We start from the raw sequence: 27,203 nt of genomic DNA on the forward strand, positions 1-27,203 counted from the left end.
AAAATATGGCATTATGTAAAATAAAAAGATATATTGTGTAAAACATCTCGTACTAACTTTTACCTTATCCTTAAGAAGTGTAAGTTATAATAACTAAAAATGAGAATATTGAAAACGTCAGTTTTTTATTTTTGGAGCTTAAATTACAGACTACCTAATACAGGAGTACAGCACATTAGCTTTATTCTCTCTTTATTATTCTCACATCTAATCTATTATAAATGGAATGTATAAGTTAATATTTCTCTCTTCTTCTTGATTATTATTACAAAACTTTCCGTACATATTATAGAGCTATTATCTTGTATTACAGCTATGCCTAACACATTTAAGCACAACATTTGTGGAACGACTATTTTATTACATCATACACGCACCGTCCTCTGATAATAAATTATTAATATACCGGAGAGAACTCAATCATCAATATAATTACATAGATTAAACGTTAAATAAATAAATTAGAAACAAAAATTAAAAGGTTCATACTGGATTAGATTAAAATTGATCGCAACATTTCTTTATCGAATTTAGATCAAATGTATAGTTTTGTTATCAGATTAAACTCAAAACAAATAATATTGTTTTCTCTATTCAAAGCTTACAACTAACAAGTACATGTTTCAATTCTTTCGATTAATACCAAGACTTTTTAACGTAATAAATTATTCCCTTAATTCGCAAACTGATCTGACGCTTATAAAGTTCTATTTTAATGTTCGAAAATCGAACATTTTTTTAATAACAAGTTAATTATAATCCATACCCTAACAACACACATGTCCAAAAGATGTCCAGAGGTCATCGAGAGGACATCCAGAGGACATAAAATATCCTTTGGCTATCCTTTAGATATTCTATGGACATGTGTATTGTTAGGGTATGATATCAATACTTTAAAAAAATTTTAAACTGAAATATCTTTAAAAGATTAAGAATTAAAATTATATCGAAATTATTAAAAACTTTGAGTCCATAACGCTTTTAGGATTGGTATAATAGTATAAAATAATTGCATATACACGTATAAAAACTTGTGTGTGTGTGTGTATGTGAAAAACTTGATAAATTTGAAAAATTTAAATTATAAATTATCTAAAATTTTAAATTATCTAAAAACGTTACATCTTTCCTTGCACACATTTTTTTACTAGAATAGTATTTCACCATTTATGTAATACTTACACAAAATTATGAAACTTATATATTTTATGATATAATTTTGCAAAATTTAATTATATTTAGTTTTCCTTTTTATCTATTTTTATTGTATTTATAAAATATTTTGGACATTGATGGAATACCATAAATCTACAATTAGAGCTAATAAATTAAGATACAAACGGCGATAGATTATTTCCTTATAAAAAAAAAGTAAAAGAATGGAGAGAATACAACTTTTTAATTGCTATAAAATGCATTTTAAAAATAATTAATTATTAAATATATCGAACAGAAAGTTGATTTAATCATATATTAGCATTTTATTGCGTTTATTAACTGATAAGACACGTATTAGTCTGGTTTCATATTATTTCGATTTTCAAAGTTGTTTCCATAACATGCTTATTATGATATCGCTTGTCGAACGTTGACATTTCTCGGTAGTATCTCAGAACAGCAAGAGAGAAAGAGGGAGAGAGATCAAATTAATATAGATATATTTTCAATATTAATAATAATATATAGTAATAAAGAGTTAATTATAATCTTAATTATTATCAAAGAACTAAATTCTAATCAGCTGACATCATAATATACGAGGTGAGTTCTAACAAGACAGGGTATATAACCGCTTTTAATAAAATAAAATGTGTACATTACATATGTTGAGGACAATTTAAATAATCTTAACATACATACATAACCAACATAGTATTTTTCTTCAGAGACGATCATTTTTCTCAAAATTATTGTCTTTATAAAGATAGTAGGGGAAAAAGATTTTAATTTCACATGTGCGTGTATTATTATATTATCTTAGAAATGAATTCAATTTAACTTAAAATCAAACATCTAATAAAGAAATTCTTTATTAAATCATGCCAATGTGATTAAATCTAATCAAATTAAATTAATATTATATATTTACTGAAATGTGTACTAAAAAGTTATGATTCTTTTATCTTAAAGCTAGATTTTTCAAATAAAACGTTATGTAATATTTCTTATATAATGTCTCTTTTTCATACATAATAATAGCAGTAATTAACGAAAATTTATCACTACAACTATGTAATATAAAAACTTGTGTGAAATATATAATGTGTTAAATCATGATAAATTTGGAAACTTATTACCTAAAAACGATACATTTCATTTCTTCACATTTTTCCTGGAATAATATTTTATCATTTATGGAATATAAAGAAAAACGTTATTATATAATATATTACACGACATATTGCGAAATTCATGTCAGTTGAATTCTTTTTTCGAAACCTATCTTTTAATACTTATATAATAAGAAAATATATTAATTTTAGACATTTAATATAAAAAGAGTTTACAATATTTAGTCAATAAATGAAGAGGCAATGAATTGTTTGCGTATAAGAAAGAGAATAAAAGTATGAAATAAAATTTCTCGATTGCCCTAAAATGTTTTTCAAAAATAGTTACTTTAGAAATCAAATATATGTTGCGGGGATTAAATTAGTCAAATATTGTGTTTGCTGACTAATAAAATGCTTATTAAATCTGATTACTATGATTCTAGAAGTAATTTTGGTAAATGTTTACTTTAAGTTACACGAAAAATTTTTATTTTCAAATATATTGTAGAGGATACATTCGTAAGTAATACACCGTTTAAATTTTGTGGCGGTCTCTCTTCGTACCTGAGATATACGATTTTGAAATTTTATACTTACTTGTATCATCTTTTCGTTACATTCTAAATATGTTTATAAAAAAAACTTACAAAGGTAATAAAAATACGCCAAGTACATAAAAAATATTTTACCTTGTATGCATGTTTAAAAAGAAATTCCTTAAAAATAATTTACAGTAATTTTCCTTCAAAAAATCATTTTTCTAAAAAACAAATCCTCAATAAATAATTTTCATAAAAAAATATTAAAAAATAAAATATCAAAACTAAATATGAAATCAATAATTACTATTAGCCAAGTACTTAAGAGCAATTTGTAAATTTGATATAATATTTGCCATGAAATATCAATTTTATACTGTAGAAATATTATACATAAATTCTCCCTAAGAAATTAAAACGCATTTTATATTTATTCAGAGAAAATTGATGTTCAAAATATTTAATGAGAATTAGAATTCTTTTAATTCTTAAAACTTATATAATGTGTATAATTTAAAAAAAAGTTTTATGCAAGTTTTAAATCGCAGTCTTCAAATCGAAGTAAGTTATGAAAACTTGGCGTGCCTGGATCGTAATCAAATACAGATTAAATATTTAATTACATAGCGTCTAATATTTTACATTTTATTGGAGATATATTTGTTTATGATGTAAACAATCCGGGCATGCCAAGTTTCATAACTTACTTCGATTTAAAGACTGTGATTTAAAACTTGCGTAAAACTCTCTTTTTTAAATTATATACATTATATAAAAATATATACATTATATAAAAAATGTTTTAAGAATTAAAAGAAGCCTAATTCTCATTAAATATTTTAAACATCAATTTTCTCTGAATAAATATAAAATGCGTTTTAATTTCTTAGGGAGAACTTATGTATAATATTTCTACAGTATAAAATTGATTTCATGGCAAATATTATATCAAATTTACAAATTGCTCTTAAGTACTTGGCTAATAGTAATTATTGGTTTCATATTTAGTTTTGATATTTTATTTTTTAATATTTTTTTATGAAAATTATTTGTTGAGGTTTTGTTTTTAGAATAATGATTTCTTGAGGGAAAATTACTGTAAATTATTTTTAAGGAATTTTTTTATTAAACATGCATACAAGGTAGAATATTTTCTATGTACTTGGCGTATTTCTTTTACTATTATAAGGTTTTTTTTTATTCCAACCCTTATATGCTATATTATTTTCTTATGTGATTACTAGTGAGTTAATAGATTGTATATTTCATGAAAAATGGTGATAAATAACAGCATTCGCAACGTTTGAAAATTTATAAATAATTGCATTCAATATGTATAAAAATCTACAAAATACGTTGTAAAAATGCAAAAATTATATTTTGAACAACCGAATGACTTGTTATTGGCAACGGTCATACCACGTTGTAACACACCAGTTCTCGTCCGATCACTGAAGTTAAGCAACGTTGGGCATGGTCAGTACTTAGATGGGTGACCGCTTGGGAACACCATGTACTGTTGGCACCATCTTTTTTTTTTGTTAATTTAAATATTATCAAAATTGATATAATTTTTTTATTCCAACCCTTATATGCTACATTATTTTCTTATGTGATTACTAGTGAGTCAATAGATTGTATATTTCGTGAAAAATGGTGTTAAATAATAGCATTCGCAGCGTTTGAATATTTATAAATAATTGCATTTAATATGTTTAAAAATTTATAAAATACGTTGTAAAAATTCAAAAATTATATCTTCACCAACCGAAAGGCTTATTACTGACAACGGTCACACCACGTTGTAAAACACCAGTTCTCGTCCGATCACTGAAGTTAAGCAACGTTGGGCATGGTCAGTACTTAGATGGGTGACCGCTTGGGAACACCATGTACTGTTGGCACCATCTTTTCTTTTTGTTAATTTAAATATCTTCAATATCGATATAATTTTTTTTATTCCAACCCTTATATGCTATATTATTTTTTTATGTGATTATTATTGAGTCAATAGATTGTATATTTCGTGAAAAATGGTGATAAATAATAGCATTCGCAGCGTTTGAAAATTTATAAATAATTGCATTCAATATGTTTAAAAATTTATAAAATACGTTGTAAAAATTCAAAAATTACATCTTCACCAACGGAAGGCTTATTACTGACAACGGTCATACCACGTTGTAAAACACCAGTTCTCGTCCGATCACTGAAGTTAAGCAACGTTGGGCATGGTCAGTACTTAGATGGGTGACCGCTTGGGAACACCATGTACTGTTGGCACAATCTTTTCTTTTTGCTAATTTAAATATTTTCAATATTGACATAATTTTTTTATTCCAATCCTTATATGCTATATTATTTTCTTATGTGATTACTATTGACTCAATAGATTGTATATACATTTCGTGAGAAATGGTGACAAATAACAGCATTCGCAGCGTTTAAAAATTTATAAATCCCTCTAAAAAAAAACCTTACAGAGGTAAAAAAAATACACCAAGTAAAAATATTCTACCTTGTATGCATGTTTAATAAAAAAATTACGTTGTTATTTCTCGGTAGATTTCCAGAACATTAAGATCAAGTTGATATAGATAGAAAGAAACTTGGAAAGAAAAAAGTGGCATGGCATTCCTAAAAGTGTTAAGTTGCAGTCTAATATTTATTATCGCGGCGGCTCTTTTTATTGATGAACATATGTCCATACCGAAACTCGACATATTATATCCGCAACATTATAACATCAACTTTGTACTAAATGTCAACTACGATGTCTTCCATGGCGAATACAATGTCAGCATTTATATTCCTTATGAAACACAAAATATATACGTTTACACAGAAAATCTGACTATAACTCGAGTTAGGGTAACAAACGATGCACAAATATCTAAAGAAAATGAAGAAGAAGCTTTTGCCCCTAGCACTGATGATTTTATCTATAACAATGAAACATTTATAACTACCATTTCTTTCCCGTACAATTTATCATTAGGATTTTACACTCTGAATATGAAATTTATGGGACTTTTAGCTGAAAATGGAGGATTCAGAACTTACATGAATCAACAAAATGATAGAATGTGAGTTATTTTTAAAATATTAAATATTTAGGTGCTCTAATTACATTAATTTCTTGTTTCAATTCTTTACAAAGTATTCGTATTATTATCAAGGCATAGTCTTACTATATGTATATGTGTATGATTTAATAAATTTTTTAAACATATTTCTCTCTCTCTCTTGCAGTTCGTAAAAAATTGTCTGATAAATAATAAATTCAGAAAAAGCATTTTTCACACTGCACAATTATAATATAAAATATGTTACTATACTATTCTTTAAACATTGTGTTAAGATGTATTTTTTCTCTTTCTCGTTTTCTTTCTCTTTTCTATTTTTTCTATTTTTCTTTATAATTTCTAAGACTTCAGCAGTAACTGAAAATTTTTTGTGTTATTTAAAATATACTGTTATATATGCTAGGTGGTTGGCCGCAACGCATTATTCCAAATTTGCGACTCGAAGATTATTTCCACTTTTAAAGGACACTATATGTGCTAGTTATAGCATTTCTATAAGGCATCATGAAAACTATACGGCCTTATCAAATATGCCCGAAATATGGGAGAAAGCGGATGAAAATAATATGCAATGGACACGTTTCCAAACTACTCCCGTAATGCCAGTTTATTTCATAGCGGCGGGTGTGTTTGATCTCGCCTTTATTACAAGTAGAAATACCAAATTTTTGTGCAGAACAGACATACTGCCTTATGTGAAATTTGCACACAATGTTGCTGAAAATATTGCGTGGTTTTTGCCGCATATCAGGAAAACTCAGGAAACTAATCACATTGCGATTCCGGAATTACTCGATGTAGAAGAGATAATATTGGGATTCGTTCTTTATAGGTAAATATTTTTTGATATAAGTAAATATATTTAGAGAGAAATATCAATATGTCAAAATGTATATATAAAAAAGTAATATTTTTTCTCGCTACTCAATATTATAGAATTCAAATTTATGTATCTTTTTATATTATTTTATAGTCTCAATAAATAATAATAATAATAATAATAATAATAATAATAATAATAATAATAATAATAATAATAATAATAATAATAATATGAATAATATGAATAATAATAATAATATGAATAATAATAATAACATGAATAATAATAATAATATGAACAATAATAATAATATGAATAATAATAATAATATGAATAATAATAATAATAATAATAATAATAATAATAATGTATTTCAGTTTAACATGTAGAGTAATTTGCATATGTGTGTATGTGTGTTTTTTTTTGTAAATGAACATATATAATATTTTCTTTATTCTCGTCTTTATTGTAATATTTGCGAATTATTTTTAGAGAAGAAGATATTATCTTTAATGAAGAAATAGATGCTGAGATACGCAAAATTGAAATAGCGCGAGTAATAGGATATAAGGTGGCATACGAATGGCTTTATAATGCAATCGATCCATATAAGTGGGAATCCTGGTTAAGCAAAGGCTTCGCTACATTTTTTGGAATTTACGCCGTCGATCAGGTTATTTTATATTTGGCATTAATTATTTCAATCACACACACATAATCAGAATAATGTAAAAATATTCAGACTTCTATATACAGAATTTAAAATGTTCCTAAACCTTTGTAACTGTTTTTTTTTTTTTCAATATATACTAACGTAAGTTACATCGGAATTTTATTTCTAAAATTTCTAATCTATACGATAACACATGCCTGCAAAATTTTAGGTTTGGTTAATTACAAAAAGCAGAGTAGGTGAATCTGATAGATTTTTTTCCGCTGATAACGCGAATCTCAACGCAGAATTTCTTCAGAACGTCAGGTTTTTGAGTAATTTATAGTTAAATAGTCCAAAAATGGCAATTTCGGCAAATTTCATAAATTTATTATGGAAGAACGTAATTTCTTTGAAATATTTCTGCCAATGGCATCGTATAATATTAATTTTCACCTTCCAAATCCATTTTCGATTACTTCCGCACGATTTTTTTTCGCTGAGATATACAAATATGAATCTATAAGAAAATTTTGTAACTAACCGAACCTAAAATTTCGCAGGCCCGTGTAATCAGCTCCAATTTACCACAAAAGCAATATTAAATTAAAATATCATAATTTATATATATTGACATATATACTTTTAAATAACTTTAAAAATACACAATTTGAAAAATATGATTGAATATCATTAGATAGTTTAACAAATTTTTTAAGGTTTAATAAGAAAAATACAATGAACGAATGTGTGTAAATTTTTTTTTAATATATCCTAACAGTATTAATATATGTTGTTAATGTGTGAACATTTGTTTCGATTAAATATTTATTTAGATTAAAATTTTTTCGCGTTCAGAAATTCCCAGATTTTCGGATACAAGATTTCTTTGTGGTTCAAATGCAACATGATTTGCTTCATTGGAGCACCAAGGACACATGGCCGCTCACAATCAAATCAGAATTCAATAGCTCTTTTGAAGTACCTCGTTACATCAAAGGTATCAACATCAAGCAAATAATTAATTTTTGAATACTGCATATAAAAAAACATTATAATAAAAAATAACTTAATTGTTTTACATGTAAGTGAGTTATTTTATATAATTTATTTATATTATTGTTTACATAAATATTAATATTTACCAGAAAAATAAAATAAACTTTTGTTTATCATACAAATAAGTTGTGCCCATAAATTTATATATATCCAAGTGATGTATAGCAAATTTATTTTATTCATACATCACTTTTACTTTATAATGTCAATTTCCGTAGCAAGCCTTATGTTCTACATATTGCAAACTTTCTCAGAAGAAGTTTTCCGGAATGGTATCAAAATATATTTAAATTATTGGTGAGTAATACAGATTAAAATATAATTATATTATAAATTTAAGTACATATTTTTAAATGATTTTTTAATTTTCCTTTTTTTATAATCATATTTCACTTTGTTTGTTAATTTTTGAAATTTATTTTTGTATACTTCTCGATCTTCTTTCCTATTCCTTTTTTCATTTATGTGTTTCTAAATTTATTGATATTTAATTTTAATAGTAATTTCAAGACTTGTTAATTTTTCGTATGTTAATTTTTACCTCTTATCTTATTGTGTTTGTACTTATTATTATTTTAATTTTCTTTTCTATTTATCTATTATTTTAATTTTCGTCTTTCTTTAATTTTCCCTAACTTCTTCTTTCATCTGTATTTCCGTTTTAATTCTTGTTTTTTATATTTCCCATATGTTCTCTACTCGTGCCTTTTAATTCTTTTTATTTAAATATTTTTTTATTTCTTTTCTGTGACACATTTGTTTTTTATAATTACTATTCTATTTATTCTTTTCTACCATTTACCATCAATACTTTCTTATCGCTCTAATTCTATTTAATATAATTTACACTACTATCACTACAGCTCTTTCTCTTTACTTCGTCCTTCAAAATTTTTAATTGCGTTAAAATATTTTTCTTAAGATATTTTCTTTCATTATTTTTTTCTTATCATTCGTTTCGATTTTTAGCTATACAAGCAGTAGTGATTTTTGGAACGAAATGCAAGCTGTCATGCCAAAATCATCTTTCAAAATAAAATACAAATTAGAAGACAAAATAACTAATTGGACACAACTAAATTATTACCCTGTGATAAATGTGCAAAGAAATTATGATGAACAGTTTGAATATATAGGTAGAAGATTTTAATGCAGATATATGGATATTAAATGAATATATAGATATGAATAATGTTACGCAGACTCGTTTGAAGAATATTTCGATTGTAGTGTGGCTAATACCACATATTTCGTATCATTCACAAATTATTACAAATCTCAAGAACGAGAATGACTCTGTATTGGTCAAGTTACAAAGTGGTAAATATTTATCTATAAATTTATTGGACTTTTAGATATGTAGGTGCTCTTTGCAAATTCATACTTTTTCTTAAAAATAATTACGTGTTTTCTTAATATTATTGATTCCTCTCATTATTCTATGCATAAAAGCATTTAAGTAATCAAAAAATAAATATTTTAAGAGATACTTTATAGTTTTTGTTTAAAATTTTGTTAACTTAAAGTATAAAATATTTCGTAAACTATTCAATTTTTTACTATCTTACCCTTACAACTCTTTACGGGGAATATTGTAAGGAATTGATATTATACACAAATTACATATAGAATAGTTTCATTTAAAAAAAATTAGGTTGATATTGACTTTTACATTCAAGCTCCCTATAAAGTCTTAATATTCCTATCTTCATTCTCCCTCCAAAACTCTACAACTTTTATTTAAAACATTTTTTTCCAAAACGCCTGTTTTCGAGTTACTACTATGCAAAAGTTAAAGTGGGACACCGTATATGTATAATTTGATGTATAATTCGATGTATAATTCAATCTATGTTATTTAAATTATAGAAGTAGCAAATCTTTTTATATATTAGTTAGAGAACTTTTTTTTAGGTATCCAACTATGCTTAAAATTATTTAATACTTAAATACTTAATTATTGGATAGTTTTATTATTATATTTAATTGAATCTGATAATCTGCAATTTGCTACACACACATATGTAAAAATTAGCTAGTTTTTATCTGATTATTTCTATTTGATAAATTATGTCTACATACTGTACTGTTATTATAATAAAATTTTACGCACGATCTAGAGAAGGGTACATACATTAAAACGTTACACACAATGAAATATATGGTATAATTTGATTATCAATTTTGATTATCATCAATGTAGTCAAAATGAATTTAAGTTGACATAACGTTTTTAGTACATTGATTTATCAGCGTGACATAATTTAATATTTAATCCACAATTTGCTTCTTATAATAATTGCAAATTTTTAATACATAATTTCTAATACATTTTTTATATGAATATAAGAAGATATTTCAAATTATTACTTGACAAATTCGAATTTAAAAAAAATTTAATTTATTTCATTGATAGAATTTATTTATCATGCAATAGGATGTTATCGCGTCAATTATGATGCCAGGAATTGGAATAGACTTTCGCACTACCTGAACTCCAAATTCTTTGGAAAAATACATGTTGTCGATCGTGCTAAAATCATCGACGACGCATTTCATTTTCTGATGACAGGCCGACTAAATTCTACTGTATTCTTGGGTATTTCACACTACCTGTGGCAAGATACAGATTATATCGCATGGTATCCTATGTTCAAAAACTTGGAATATATCTCGGGTTTCTTTGCATAACCAGAAAGCGCATATAACCCTATAAAGGTATAAATAATATCAGTTTTTGTAAGTAATAAACCGTGCCTTTTATGTTAAATAATTTATATATTTATATTAACAATATACACAACACATTTATAACTTAAAATTATTTTCGATAAATTATAGATGAGTATACATAATATTTAACTCTCTAAGATTCACGAAACAACTTCCGCTCCTATTTCCATTTTAAATAATAGCATATGCGTATGCACTTTATCAATTCTTCTATAATATATAAATAAATATGTACATTTTAATGTATTATATATAAATTTTAAAATATATACATTTTTATATATTGCGTAACAATTTGTAGAAAGAAATGATGCAATCATTGAGTAAGATGTTATGGGAAATAAAATATCCGAATTTTGAACCGGATGGAATCATTCAAGGGAGCATTTTCACTAAATGTTTGAGGCAAGAGGCTGCAAGATGGTTATGCACTTTAAGTCATTATTATTGCTTTTTAATAGCTAATCATGAATTAAAGTCGTATCTTTTAAGTTATAACAAATTTTCATCATACAAGTAATTACGGTTTGAAGTTATTTTTCAATTACAATCATTTTATAAAAACATTTTCTCTCGTAGCGTTGTGAAACATTTGATAATTTATGTGATCAAGGTATCAGATTATAAATTCTAGTAATTTATTTTTATATCATTTTGAATATCGTAGAATTTGGGTGGGATGGAAAGAATGGACATTTTGCAATGGTTTGATGACAGCGGAAAACAATACTTGGATGCAAGTGTATGGTATATATTTGAAAGAATCAGATAATAGTTTTTTAAAATTTTTAACTTGTTCCAAAGATCCTTCAATCATTCTCCAGTATATAAATATAATGACTAATATGACAATAACTATGGATTATATTAACAGTTTTTGTATTATTGTTGCGAGGCATGTAAGGACTGGATTATTTAATTTCAACAATTTATACAAAATAAAACCGAAGTAATGACTACTTTTTTATAAATATGTAATACTCATGCAATTATAAAGACTTCCATTTTCTAATTATATAAATCTATTATTTTGTTTTTATAGAGAAATCAGCTATATTACAGCATTAACTATATTCATTAACCACGTATATTCTAAACAACAAATAAATGAGGTAAATTTTATAAATTTATATGTAGACTCGTATACATATGTACATGCACATATATATAATTGTTTATTAATATCTTGTTTTGAATCTCAATTATCAATATATATACTGTATCTAAATATATTTTAGATTTATGTGTTATATCTAAACATGTTATAGATTTATCTGTTCTATGATATATGTATATTCTAACATTCTGAGGCAAAATTAATATTTACATGTTGATCTAAAAAAATAATTTATTTCAGATAAAGAAATACATAGCTATTTTCAGGTATCATAAATATCCAGACCGTATGATTAATTATGAATATCGTGAAAACGGTAACACCGTAAATTTTAGAAATTTAAATATACATATTTAGTTGTGAATTTCTTATTATTAAGTTTATTTATGTATTTATTTTTATATCAAATATCTATCTTATGCTAATTATGTTAATAACAAAAATTATGGCTGACTTTTATAGTATGAAAAGAAATTATTGTTGAAATAAATATTAAAATAATCCGTTTTAGGTAAAGAAGTCCTTGCCACTTACAATGAATATGATAGTAATGTATGTAAATCGCAAGTTAGAACTACGTTGGCATCAATTAAAGACTCAACTGTACGAATATCGATACCTTATAAAAGACTTTGATGATATATTTAAAGAATTCTTGGCTGATTAATCAATGAAACCAGGAAACGATAACGAAATGTAATGAATGCACATATTTACTTTTAATATATGGATAGTTTTTGTACTTTCATTTATTCATTTTGTTTAAAAATATACATTCAAGAACGAGAAATACATATACGATAACGACAACAAAGCGGTTGAGTTATAATAGAATAAAAATTTGATGAGTTCCATTTAAATAGTGATAGTAAGCATTATCACGTTTTCTGTCTTTTGCAAATGTTTTATACAATATTTTTACAATATTTCTATTTTTTAAAGTATTGTGTATGATAATTTAAAAAGAATGTTTCTTTTAAGATAAATGTGTTTATATAATGTTTGATATGTGTTTATGTAATGCACATATGAAGTATTTCATAATTATCATACAAATGTTATAAAACATAAGATAAAGCTTAATAACTAGATACTAATCATAAATTCAAAGAGTTAATGATTAATGATAATTATTTTTATTGAGCAAAGTATGAAACACAACGTGCCTGATGGATGTAACTTTAGTGTACATAAGAAAACTCTACATAAGAAAAACATAATATTGAACGAGTGTTAAATAATCATTACAACAGAAGTAACAGATTGATTTCGACTGAATAATGCAAAAGATAGAGAGTGACCTACACATGCGACAATGTACAAGAAAGAACTAGAGAAGTGCAATCATATTTATAACTATAAGAGCGTAATGGTGGTAAAAAATAAATATCTAACAATTTTTTGTGATAATTATACAATGAGTCTAAAAAAAGATGAGAGAAAAAATGAACAAGTGGATGATATACAAATTAGAATCAAATGCTAAATGAATAGAAATAAAGTATCAGATGTTCTGTACTGAATTAGATTCAACAAATTGATTTGGACTTAACTTAATTTCTTTGTCGAATTTAGAATTTAAAAGTTTTGTTTGATGGAGTTTGTTAGATTAAATTCAATACAGATGGTATTGATTATTTTATTTGAAGATTTAGAACAAATTACATGTTTTAATTTTTCTAATTAATACAATGACTTTTTAATATAAAAAAGCCATTTATTCTTGTAATTCGAAGACATCTAAAGCTTCCAAAGTTTTAGATTGATGCCAAAAATTTATCATGCTTGCAGCACGCAGGATATCAGTACTTCATCATATATGTATAATGTATATGCCGCAAATATTAAAATCTGTAATTTGATGTCTCTAATAGAAAATGAATTAAGACATAAGTTTATATTAAAATTAACAAAAAACTTAAATGTTACACGTTTAGTTATGTTATATATTCGAATTGGTATAAAATAATTATTCATTATCTATTACATACAAATGTATGTGTGTTTATGTATGTATAAACTGTAATATGAAAAAGTTGATGAACACAAGAGAATAGGTTATTTATAATCATCTACATTTTCCTTCCATCCATAGATATATTATCTTAGTGTTCACGCAATATCTGACCAAAATACGGCATATAATGTTATGAAATTTGTTTCTTTTTCGGGACTTACTTTTTATTCTATTAAGTCCTATTTCTTTTATTATAAAGTAAAGATTTATTAGTTTTAAACAATCAATATATTAATATTTACGATCATTAAATTGTGATACAAGCGATGAAAAGTTATAGAAAAATTGTGCACAAATTGTAATATTGTTACTGTCAAAATTAATAATACCAATGTAGTCATATTGCAATTATTTTTAACAAAAGTATTATAAAAATTATGTATACTTTATTTTATTTTTTATGTGATTTCGTCCTTAAAAAAAATATATATAAAATAATTTAATTGAATAATAAACTTCTAAAATATATTTTTATATGTTTTTTTGCTTCATCAATTTATTTTTAGAGCAATGTACAAAGCGAAATGCTCAAAGTGCATCAATATAAGGAAAAAATATATTATAAATTTTAAACAAACGTTTAAATCGAAACGAAACTTTTTCGAAATGAAAATTGAGACTATAATCAATGATAAGAAGATATGCTATATTAATTAATTAAAATTAGATTTTTAATTTGAGTCATGAAAAGTCGTAACATTTTAAATATCAAAATCGATTCTCGTAAATGAAAAATGCTTTCTACTTGTATCAAAGTAGTCATGTGTATATAAAAGTAGCCATATATCGTTTAACATTTAAAAAATATTTTAGCAAAAATGTAATAAATGTACATGTAAAAAAATGCAAAATGTGGGGCATCTCCTCTATAGAACATATTGTGGCGTATTCTCGGAAAAAAAGATATTCAATTCTTTTGCTTAAACTAAATAAAATATATTTAAAAGTACTGAGAAAACAAGCTTCTAAAGAAAAATAAAAATTTATTTTCTTCATGATAAGTATACATATAAATTAAGTCAAAAAGTCTTCATTACCCTCGAAAGATTTTGATCGCTTGTTATTCAGAAAGAAATTAACGTAAATAGCCGACACTTTAACTTTATTTTCTCTTAATTAACAAGTTCGTTTAGAGACACAAAGAAGTGTCACAATCGATACACAAATGCAACTATTTAGAAAGGATTTATATAATCTCAGATGTTATTTAATACTTTTTAATGCATAATATTAATGTCATGCTGAAGATGGGTCAAATTATGATTTGAAACGTTCGTGTTAATACATGTATTTTAAATAATTTGAAATATACTAGTAATTAAAAAAAGAAAGAGGAAAGCGTTTTATTCTTTCTTGCGTTCCAACTATCGTGGTTTACTGGCTGTTACTTGCCAATTTTTAATTAGTTTTTTGATTATCATTATTTAAGCCAATTTTAAGTTAATTTTAATTTCTAATTGTATATATGTGTAGGATTGAGAGAGAGAAAGAGAGAAAGAGAGAAAGAGAGAGAGAGAGGGGGGAACGATTTTCGTTTGGTGGTATATACAGGCTGTATCTGAAATGATGCACTAAACTTTCGGAGCGTATTCTAGAGGTCAAAATAAGACTTTTTATCCCCATGAACATGGGTCCGCAAATGAACCCCCTCCGAGCTAGAGGTCCCTAAAATTTGGGGAAAAAATTGAAAATTGGCTGTATTTCAGAAAAAAAATTATTTGACCTTGGTTTTGACGTTACCTATCACTCTCTCTTGGGGGATAAATAAATTTGCGTTGCGGGTGTTTGGTCAATTTCACACATTTTCGCATTTTAGCTCGGAGGGGGTTACACCTACACCTACACCTCATGAGGATGCAGTTGCGGAAAATGAAAATAAGTCCACGTAAAAAAGCGCATATATATAAAATGTATAGAAAAGTCTTCATTGTCTTTAAATGATTTTGCTTGTTTGCTGTCCAGAAAGAAACTAACGAAGATAGCCAGCCTTTTAACTTTTATTTCTTCGGCTTAACAACTTCGATTAAGGATGAGAGCGTATTGTTAATTTTTGACTCATCAATATCTATTAGAAATAGTCAAATTATAGTTCTATTTTAATGTCGAATATCAAACATTTTTTTATAACAATGTTAATTATAATGCATATGATATCAATACTTTTAAAAATTTTAAATTGAAATATCTTTAAAAGATTAAGAATTAAAATTATATCGAAATTATTAAAAACATTGTGTCCATAACGCTTTTAGGATTAATATAATAGTATAAAATAATTGCATATACTTATAAAAATTTGTGTGTGTGTGAATAACTTGATAAATTTGAAAATAAATTATCTAAAAATGTTACATCCTTCCGTGCACACATTTCTTTTAATAGAATAATATTTTACCATTTATGTAATACTTACACAAAATTATGAAACTTATATATATTATGATATAATTTTACAAAATATAGTTATATTTAGTTATTTTAGTTTTCCTTTTTATCTACTTTTATTGTATTTATAAAATATTTTGGACATTGATGGAATACCATAAATCTACAATTAAAGCCAATAAATTAAGACACAAACGGCGATGGATTATTTGCTTATAAGGAAAGAATAAAAGTATGGAGAGAATACAACTTTTTAATTGCTATAAAATGCATTTTAAAAATAATTAATTAAGTATATCGAACAGAAAGTTGATTTAATCATATATTAGCATTTTATTGTGTTTATTAACTGATAAGACACGTATTAGTCTGGTTTTATATTATTTTGATCTTCAAAATTGTTTCCATAACATGCTTATTATGATATCGCTTGTCGAACGTTGGCATTTCTCGGTAGTATCTCAGAACGGCAAGAGAGAGATAGAGGGAGAGAGATCAAATTAATATAGATATATTTTCAATATTAATAATAATTTATAGTAATAAAGAGTTAATTATAATCTTAATTATTATCAAAGTATTAAATTCTGATCAGCTGACATCATAATATACGAGGTGAGTTATAACAAGACAGGGTATATAACCGCTTTTAATAAAATAAAATGTGTACATTAGATATGTTGAGGACAATTTAAATAATCTTAACATACATACATAACCAACATAGTTTTTCTTCAGAGACGATCATTTTTCTCAAAATTATTGTCTTTATAAAGATAGTAGGGGAAAAAGATTTTAATTTCACATGTATGCGTGTATTATTATATTATCTTAGAAATGAATTCAATTTAATTTAAAATCAAACATCTAATAAAGAAATTCTTTATTAAATTATGCCAATGTGATTAAATCTAATCAAATTAAATTAATATTATATATTGCATTTACTGAAATATGTACTAAAACATTATAATTCTTTTCTCTTAAAGCTAGATTTTTTAAGTAAAAGGTTTTGTAATATTTTTTATATACTGTCTCTTTTTCATACATAATAATAGCTGTAATTAAAGAAAATTTAACATTATAACTATGTAATATAAAAACTTGTGTGAAATAACTAATGTGTTAAATGATGATAAATTTGAAAACCTATGACCTAAAAACGATACAATTCATTTCTTCACATTTTTACTGGAATAATATTTCATCATTTATGGAATACAAAAAAAAAACGTTATTATATAATATATTACACGACGTATTGCGAAATTCATGTCAGTTGAATTTTTTTTTCGAAACCTATCTTTTAATCTACTTATATAATAAGAAAATATATTAATTTTAGACATTTAATATAAAAAGAGTTTACAATATCTGGTTACAATATCTATCAATAAATTAAGAGGCAATGAATTGTTTGCGTATAAGAAAGAAAATAAAAGTATGAAATACAATTTCTTGATTGCCCTAAAGTTTTTCAAAAATAATTACTTTCGAAATCAAATACATGTTGAGGATTAATTTAATCAAATATTATGTTTGTTGATTAATAAAACGCTTATTAAACCTAACTATTATGATTTTAAAAGTCATTTTATTGGCATGTTTATGATAACGTCGAGCGTTGTTATTTCTCGGTAGATTCCCAGAACATTAAGATCATGTTAATATAGATAGGAAGAAATTTGGAAAGAAAAAAGTGGCATGGCATTCCTAAAAGCGTTAAGTTGTAGTCTAATATTTATTATCGCAGCGGCTCTTTTTATTGATGAACATATGTCCATACCGAAACTCGACATATTATATCCACAACATTATAACATCAACTTTGTACTAAATGTCAACTACAATGTCTTCCTTGGCGAATACAATGTCAGCATTTATATTCCTTATAAAACGCAAAATATATACGTTTACACAGAAAAGATGACTATATTTCGAGTTAGGATAACAAATGATGTACAAATATCTAAAGAAAATGAAGAAGAAGCTTTTGCCCATAACACTGATGAATTTATCTATAACAATGAAACATATATAACTACCATTTCTTTCCCGTACAATTTATCATTAGGATTTTACACTCTGAATATGAAATTTATGGGACTTTTAGCTGAAAATGGAGGATTCAGAACTTACATGAATCAACAAAATGATAGAGTGTGAGCAATTTTTAAAGTGTTAAATATTGAGGTGTTCTAATTACATTAATTTCTTGTTTCAATTCTTTACAAAGTATTCGTATTATTATCAAGGCATGGTCTTAATATATGTATATGTGTATGATTTAATAAATTATTACTAAAACATAGTTTTCTCCCTCTTACAGTTCGTAAAAAGTTGTCTGATAAATAATAAATTCAGAAAAAGCATTTTTCACATTGCACAATTGTAGTATATAATATGTTACTACTATTCTTTAAACACATTGTATTATGATATATTTTTTCTTTTCCTCGTTTTCTTTCTCTTTTTTCTCTTTTTTTCTATTTTTCTTTATAATTTCTAAGACTTCAGCGATAACTGAAAATTTTGTGTTATTTAAAATATACTGTTATACATATATGCTAGGTGGTTGGCCGCAACGCATTATTACAAATTTGCGACTCGAAGATTATTTCCACTTTTAAAAGACACTATATGTGCTAGTTATAGCATTTCTATACAGCATCATAAAAACTTCACGGCTTTATCAAATATGCCCGAAATATGGAAGAATGTAAAAGCGGATGAAAATGATATGCAATGGACACGCTTCCAAACTACTCCCGTAATGCCCGTTTATTTCATAGCGGCGAGTGTGTTTGATTTTGCATCTATTGCAAATTGGAATACCAAATTGTTGTGCAGAATAGACATACGACCGTATGCGAAATTTGCATACACAGTTGCTAAAAATATCGCGTGGTTCTTAGTAAAGGAATTGCCGTATGTCAGGAAAACTCAGGATACTAATCACATCGCGATTCCGGAGTTGCTTGATACAGAAGAGATAATATTGGGATTTGTTCTTTATAGGTAAATATTTTTTGATATAAGTAAGTATATTTAGAGAGAAATGTCAATATACATAAAAAAATAATATTTTTTCTCATTATTCAATATTATAGAGAATTCAAATTTATGTATCTTTTTATATTATTTTGTAGTTCCAATAAATAATAATAATAATAATAATAATAATAATGTATTACAGTTTAACATGTAGAGTAATTTGCGTATGTGTGTATGTGTGTTTTTTTTGTAAATGAACATATATAATATATTATTTCTTGTTTAAAGCAATTATACATTTCTTTTTTATCTATTTAATTTAATCATTCAATTTATCTATAATATAACTAATTTTCATATATGTAACATATTTATAACAGGCATTCTCGACTTTATTGTAATATTTGCGAATTATTTTTAGAGAAGAAGATATTATCTTTAATGAAGAAATAGATGCTGAGATACGCAAAATTGAAATAGCGCGAGTAATAGGATATAAGGTGGCACACGAATGGCTTTATAATGTAATCGATCCATATAAGTGGGAACCCTGGTTAAGCAAAGGCTTCGCTACATTTTTTGGAATTTATGCCGTCGATCAGGTTATTTTATATTTGGCATTAATTATTTCAATCACACACACATAATCAGAATAATGTAAAAATATTCAGACTTCTATATACAGAATTTAAAATGTTCCTAAACCTTTGTAACTGTTTTTTATCATTCAATATATACTAACGTAAGTTACATCGGAATTTTATTTCTAAAATTTCTAATCTATGCGATAAAACACAGGCCTGCGAAATTTTAGGTTTGGTGAATTACAAAAAGCAGAGTAGGTGAATCTGATAGATTTTTTGACGCTGATAACGCGAAACTGACCGCAGAATTTCTTCAGAACGTCAGGTTTTTGAGTAATTTATAGTTAAATAGCCCAAAAATGGCAATTTCGGCAAATTTCATAAATTTATTATGGAAGAACGTAATTTCTTTGAAATATTTCTGCCAATGGCATCGTATAATATTAATTTTCATTTTTCAAATCCATTTTCGATTACGTTCGCACGATTTTGGCATCGTATATTATTAATTTTCATCTTTCAAATCCATTTTCGATTACTTTCGCACGATTTTTTTTCGCTGAGATATACAAATCTGAAGTTATAAGAAAATTCTGTAACTAACCGAACCTAAAATTTCGCAGGCCCGTGTAATTAGCTCTAATTTACCACAAAAGCAATATTAAATTAAAGTATCATAATTTATATATATTAACATATATACTTTTAAATAACTTCGAAAATATATAATTTGATTGAATGTCAAAAATATGATTGAATGTCATTAGATAATTTAAAATTTTTATAAATTTAAAAAGAAAAATACAATAGCAAATGTGTGTAAATTCTTTTTAATATGTTGTAACAGTTCTAATGTATGTTGTTAATGTGTGTGAGCATTTGTTTTGATTAAATATTTATTTAGACTAAAATTTTTTCGCGTCCAGAAATTCCCAGATTTTCGGATACAAGATTTCTTTGTGGTTCAAATGCAACATGATTTGCTTCATTGGAGCACCAAGAACACATGGCCGCTCACAATCAAATCAGAATTCAATAGCTCTTTTGAAGTACCTCGTTACATCAAAGGTATCAACATCAAGCAAATAATTAATTATTGATAGACTGAATCTTTAATGCTGGATATAAAAAAACATTATAATAAAAAATAACTTAATTGTTTTACATGTAAGTTAGTTATTTTTTATAATTTATTTATATTATTGTTTATATAAATATTAATATTTACCAGAAAAATAAAATAAACTTTTGTTTATCATACAAATAAGTTGTGCCCATAAATTTATATATATCCAAGTGATGTATAGCAAATTTATTTTATTCATACATCACTTTTACTTTATAATGTCAATTTCCGTAGCAAGCCTTATGTTCTACATATTGCAAACTTTCTCAGAAGAAGTTTTCCGGAATGGTATCAAAACATATTTAAATTATTGGTGAGTAATACAGATTAAAATATAATTATATTATAAATGTAAGTACATATTTTTAAATGATTTTTTAATTTTCCTTTTTTTATAATCATATTTTACTTTGTTTGTTAATTTTTGAAATTTATTTTTGTATACTTCTCGATCTTCTTTCCTATTCCTTTTTTCATTTATGTGTTTCTAAATTTATTGATATTTAATTTTAATAGTAATTTCAAGACTTGTTAATTCTTCGTATGTTAATTTTTACCTCTTATCTTATTGTGTTTGTACTTATTATTATTTTAATTTTCTTTTCTATTTATCTATTATTTTAATTTTCGTTTTTCTTTAATTTTCCCTAACTTCTTCTTTCATCTGTATTTCCGTTTTAATTCTTGTTTTTTATATTTCCCATATGTTCTCTACTCGTGCCTTTTAATTCTTTTTATTTAAATATTCTTTTATTTCTTTACTGTGACACATTCGTCTTTTTTAATTACTATTCTTTTTATTCTTTTCTACCATTTACCATCAATACTTTCTTATCGCTCTAATTCTATTTAATATAACTTACACTACTATCACTACTACTCTTTCTTTCTACTTCGTCCTTTAAAATTTTTATTGCGTTACAATATTTTTCTTAAGATATTTTCTTTTATTAATTTTTTCTTATCATTTGTTTCGATTTTTAGCTATACAAGCAGTAGTGATTTCTGGAACGAAATGCAAGCTGTCATGTCAAAATCATCTTTCAAAATAAAATACAAATTAGAAGACAAAATAACTAATTGGACACAACTAAATTATTACCCTGTGATAAATGTGCAAAGAAATTATGATGAAAACAGTTTGAATATATCGGTAGAAGATTTTAATGCAGTTATATGGATATTGAATAAATATATAGATATGAATAATGTTACGCAGACTCGTTTGAAGAATATTTCGATTGTAGTGTGGCTAATACCACATATTTCGTATCATTCACAAATTATTACAGATCTCAAGAACGAGAATGACTCTGTATTGGTCAAGTTACAAAGTGGTAAATATTTATCGATAAATTTATTGGACTTTTAAATATGTAGGTGCTCTTTGCAAATTCATACTTTTTCTTAAAAATAATTACGTGTTTTCTTTATGCTATTGATTCCTCTCATTATTCTATTCATAAAAGCATTTAAGTAATCAAAAAATAAATATTTTAAGAGATACTTTATAGTTTTTGTTTAAAATTTTGTTAACTTAAAGTATAAAATATTTCGTAAACTATTCAATTTTTTACTATCTTACCCTTACAACTTTTTACGGGGAATATTGTAAGGAATTGATTTTATACACAAATTACATATAGAATAGTTCCATTTAAAAAAAATTAGGTTGACATTGACTTTCACATTCAAGTTCCCTATAAAGTCTTAATATTCCTATCTTCATTTCCCCTTCAAAACTCTACAACTTTTATTTGAAACATTTTTTTCCATTTTTTTCCGCCTGTTTTCGAGTTATTACTGCGTAAAAGTTAAAATGGGACACCGTATCCGTATAATTCAATGTATATATAATTTAATTTATGTTATTTAAGTTATAGAAGTAGCAAATCTTTTTATATATTAGTTAGAGAACTTTTTTTTGGTATCCAACTATGCTTAAAATTATTTAATATTTAAAAATTTAATTATTGGATAGTTTAATTATTATATTTAATTGAATATGATAATCTGCAATTTGCTACACATACATATGTATAAATTAGCTATTTTTTATTTGATTATTTCTATTTGATAAATTATGTCTACATTCTGTACTGTTATTATAATAAAATTTTACGCACGATCTAAAGATTGTACATACATTAAAACGTTACACATAATGAAATATATGGTATAATTTGATTATCAATTTTGATTATCATCAATGTAGTCAAAATGAATTTAAGTTGACATAACGTTATTAGTACATTGATTTATCAGCATGACATAATTTAATATTCAGTCCACAATTTGCTTCTTATAATAATTGCAAATTTTTAATACATAATTTCTAATACATTTTTTATAAGAATATAAGAAGATATTTCAAATTATTACTTGACAAATTCGAATTTAAAAAAAATTTAATTTAATTCATTGATAGAATTTATTTATCATACAATAGGATGTTATCGCGTCAATTATGATGCCAGGAATTGGAATAGACTTTCGCACTATCTGAACTCCAAATTCTTTGGAAAAATACATGTTGTCGATCGTGCTAAAATCATCGACGACGCATTTCATTTTCTGATGACAGGCCGACTAAATTCTACTGCATTCTTGGGTATTTCACACTACCTGTGGCAAGATACAGATTATATCGCATGGTATCCTATGTTCAAAAACTTGGAATATATCTCGGGTTTCTTTGCATATCCAGAAAGCGCATATAGCCCTATAAAGGTATAAATAATATCAGTTTTTGTAAATAATAAACCGTGTCTTTTATGTTAAATAATTTATATATTTATATTAACAATATACACAACACATTTATAACTTAAAATTATTTTCGATAAATTATAGATGAGTATACATAATATTTAACTCTCTAAGATTCACGAAACAACTTCCGCTCCTATTTCCATTTTAAATAATAGCATATGCGTATGCACTTTATCAATTCTTCTATAATATATAAATAAATATGTACATTTTAATGTATTATATATAAATTTTAAAATATATACATTTTTATATATTGCGTAACAATTTGTAGAAAGAAATGATGCAATCATTGAGTAAGATGTTATGGGAAATAAAATATCCGAATTTTGAACCGGATGGAATCATTCAAGGGAGCATTTTCACTAAATGTTTGAGGCAAGAGGCTGCAAGATGGTTATGCACTTTAAGTCATTATTACTGCTTTTCAATAGCCTATCATGAATTAAAGTTGTATCTTTTAAGTTATAACAAATTTTCATCATACAAGTAATTACGGTTTGAAGTTATTTTTCAATTACGATCATTTTATAAAAACATTTTCTCTCGTAGCGTTGTGAAACATTTGATAATTTATGTGATCAAGGTATAAGATTATAAATTCTAATAATTTATTTTTATTTCATTTTGAATATCGTAGAATTTGGTTGGGATGGAAAGAATGGACATTCTGCAATGGTTTGATGACAGCGGGAAACGATACTTGGATGCAAGTGTATGATATATATTCGAAAGAATCAGATAATAGTATTTTAAAATTTTTAACTTGTTCCAAAAATCCTTCAATCATTCTCCAGTATATAAATATATCGACTAAAATGACAATAACTATGGATTATATAAACAGTTTTTGTATTATTGTTGCGAGGCATGCAAGGACTGGATTATTTAATTTCAACAATTTATACAAAACAAAACCGAAGTAATGACTACTTTTTTATAAATATGTAATACTTATGTAATTATAAAGACTTGTTCCATTTTCTAATTATATAAATCTATTATTTTGTTTTTATAGAGAAATCAGCTATATTACAGCATTAACTATATTCATTAATCACATATATTCTAAACAACAAATAAATGAGGTAAATTTTATAAATTTATATGTAGACTCGTATACATATGTACATGCACATATATATAATTGTTTATTAATATCTTGTTTTGAATCTCAATTATCAATATATATACTGTATCTAAATATATTTTAGATATATGTGTTATATCTAAACATGTTATAGATTTATCTGTTCTATGATATATGTATATTCTTACATTATAAGGCAAAATTAACATTTACATGTTGATCTAAAAAAATAATTTATTTTAGATAAAGGAATACATAGCTATTTTCAGGTATCATAAATATCCAGACTATATGATTAATTATGAATATCATGAAAACGGTAACACGGTAAATATTAGAAATTTAGATATACATATTTAGTTGTGAATTTCTTATTATTAAGTTTATTTATGTATTTATTTTTATATCAAATAACTATCTTATGCTAATTATGTTAATAACCAAAAATTATGACTGACTTTTATAGTATGAAAAGAAATTATTGTTGAAATAAATATTAAAATATTCCGTTTTAGGTAAGGAAATCCTTGCCACTTACAATGAATATGATAATAATGTATGTAAATCGCAAGTTAGAACTACGTTGGCATCAATTAAAGACTCAACTGTACGAGTATCGGTATCTTATAAAAGACTTTGATGGTATATTTAAAGAATTCTTGGCTGATTAATCAATGAAACCAGGAAAAGATATCGAAATGTAATGCATGCACATATTTACTTTTAATATATGGATAGTTTTTGTACTTTCATTTATTCATTTTGTTTAAAAATATACATTCACGAACGAGAAATACATATATGATAACAACAACAAAGCGGTTGAGTTATAATAGAATAAAAAGTTGATGAGTTCCATTTAAATAGTGATAGTAAGCATTATCACGTTTTCACGTTTCACGTTATCACATTTCTGTCTTTTGCATATGTTTTATGCAATTTTTTTACAATATTTCTATTTTTTAAAGTATTGTGTATGATAATTTAAAAAGAATGTTTTTTTTTAAGATGAATGTGTTTATATAATGTTTGATATGTGTTTATGTAATGCACATATGAAGTATTTCATAATTATCATACAAATGTTATAAAACATAAAATAAAACTTAATAACTAGATACTAATCATAAATTCAAAGAGTTAATGATTAATGATTATTATTTTTATTGAGCAAAGTATGAAACACAACGTGCCTGATGGATGTAACTTTAGCGTACTCTACATAAGAAAAACATAATATGATATATTGAACGAGTGTTAAATAATCATTACAACAGAAGTAACAGAATGATTTCGACTGAATAATGCAAAGGATAGTGAACTACACATGCGACAATGTACAAAAAAGGAACTAGAGAAGTCCAATCATATTTATAACTATAATAGCGTAATGGTGGTAAATATGTATATCCAACAATTTTTTGTGATAATTATTCAATAGGTATAAAAAGAAGAGAGAAAAAAATGAACAATTGGATGATATATAAATTAGAATCAAATGCTAAATAAATAGAAATAAAATATCAGATATTCTGTTCTGAATTAGATTCAACAAATTGATTTGGACTTAACTTAATTTCTTTGTCGAATTTAGAGTTTAAAAGTTTTGTTTGATGAAGTTTGTCAGATTAAATTCAATACAGATGATACTGATTATTTTATTTGAAGATTTAGAACAAATTACGTGTTTTAATATTTCTAACTACAATGACTTTTTAATATAAAAAAAGCTATTTATTCTTGTAATTCGAAGACATCTAAGGCTTCCAAAAATTTTAGATTGATGCCAAAAATTTATCATGCAGCACGCAAGATATCGGTGATGCGTCATCATATATGTATAATGTATGTGCCGCAATATTAAAATCTGTAATTTGATGTCTCTAATAGAAAATGAATTAACAATTAAGTTTATGTTAAAATTAACAAAAAGCTTAAATGTTACACGTT

General features: G+C 25.2%; 1 protein-coding gene, 3 non-coding genes and 1 pseudogene across 8 annotated transcripts; all 5 read left to right on the forward strand.

Annotated features, from left to right (window-relative positions):
* The first annotated feature begins 1,553 nt into the window (after window positions 1-1,553).
* On the forward strand, window positions 1,554-13,465 carry LOC145972626 (aminopeptidase N-like; annotated as a pseudogene). The gene is made up of 14 exons (XR_014439237.1): window positions 1,554-1,764; window positions 5,381-5,901; window positions 6,305-6,733; window positions 7,217-7,397; window positions 8,235-8,376; window positions 8,654-8,732; window positions 9,405-9,755; window positions 10,873-11,153; window positions 11,470-11,684; window positions 11,836-12,117; window positions 12,211-12,280; window positions 12,526-12,609; window positions 12,797-13,153; window positions 13,430-13,465. The product of XR_014439237.1 is annotated as an aminopeptidase N-like (transcript).
* LOC145973962 (5S ribosomal RNA) lies at window positions 4,221-4,340 on the forward strand. Its single transcript, XR_014439598.1, has one exon. It is a non-coding gene; the product is annotated as a 5S ribosomal RNA (ribosomal RNA).
* LOC145973963 (5S ribosomal RNA) lies at window positions 4,600-4,719 on the forward strand. The gene has a single exon (XR_014439599.1). It is a non-coding gene; the product is annotated as a 5S ribosomal RNA (ribosomal RNA).
* LOC145973954 (5S ribosomal RNA) lies at window positions 4,979-5,098 on the forward strand. Its single transcript, XR_014439591.1, has one exon. It is a non-coding gene; the product is annotated as a 5S ribosomal RNA (ribosomal RNA).
* A 3,674-nt stretch (window positions 13,466-17,139) lies between the features above and the next one.
* LOC145972628 (aminopeptidase N-like) lies at window positions 17,140-26,218 on the forward strand. 4 transcript variants are annotated; one of them, XM_083101361.1, is made up of 14 exons: window positions 17,140-17,302; window positions 18,329-18,849; window positions 19,259-19,705; window positions 20,103-20,283; window positions 21,192-21,333; window positions 21,626-21,704; window positions 22,376-22,728; window positions 23,841-24,121; window positions 24,438-24,652; window positions 24,804-24,878; window positions 25,011-25,085; window positions 25,182-25,251; window positions 25,497-25,580; window positions 25,769-26,218. In XM_083101361.1, the coding sequence occupies exons 2-14, from the start codon at window positions 18,392-18,394 to the stop codon at window positions 25,922-25,924; spliced, it is 2,616 nt and encodes an 871-aa protein (XP_082957487.1). In that variant the 5' UTR covers window positions 17,140-17,302; window positions 18,329-18,391; the 3' UTR covers window positions 25,925-26,218. The 4 variants fall into 4 exon arrangements, with proteins under 4 accessions (XP_082957487.1, XP_082957486.1, XP_082957488.1 ...); XM_083101360.1 differs by having other exon boundaries at window positions 24,804-25,085; XM_083101362.1 differs by having other exon boundaries at window positions 18,609-18,849; window positions 24,804-25,085.
* The last annotated feature ends 985 nt before the right edge of the window (window positions 26,219-27,203 follow it).

This window comes from Camponotus vicinus, unplaced genomic scaffold (assembly GCF_025532165.1).
Source record: "Camponotus vicinus isolate PSW18456_S1 unplaced genomic scaffold, iyCamVici1.0 SCAF_6, whole genome shotgun sequence".
NCBI classification, from domain to species: Eukaryota; Metazoa; Arthropoda; class Insecta; order Hymenoptera; family Formicidae; genus Camponotus; species Camponotus vicinus.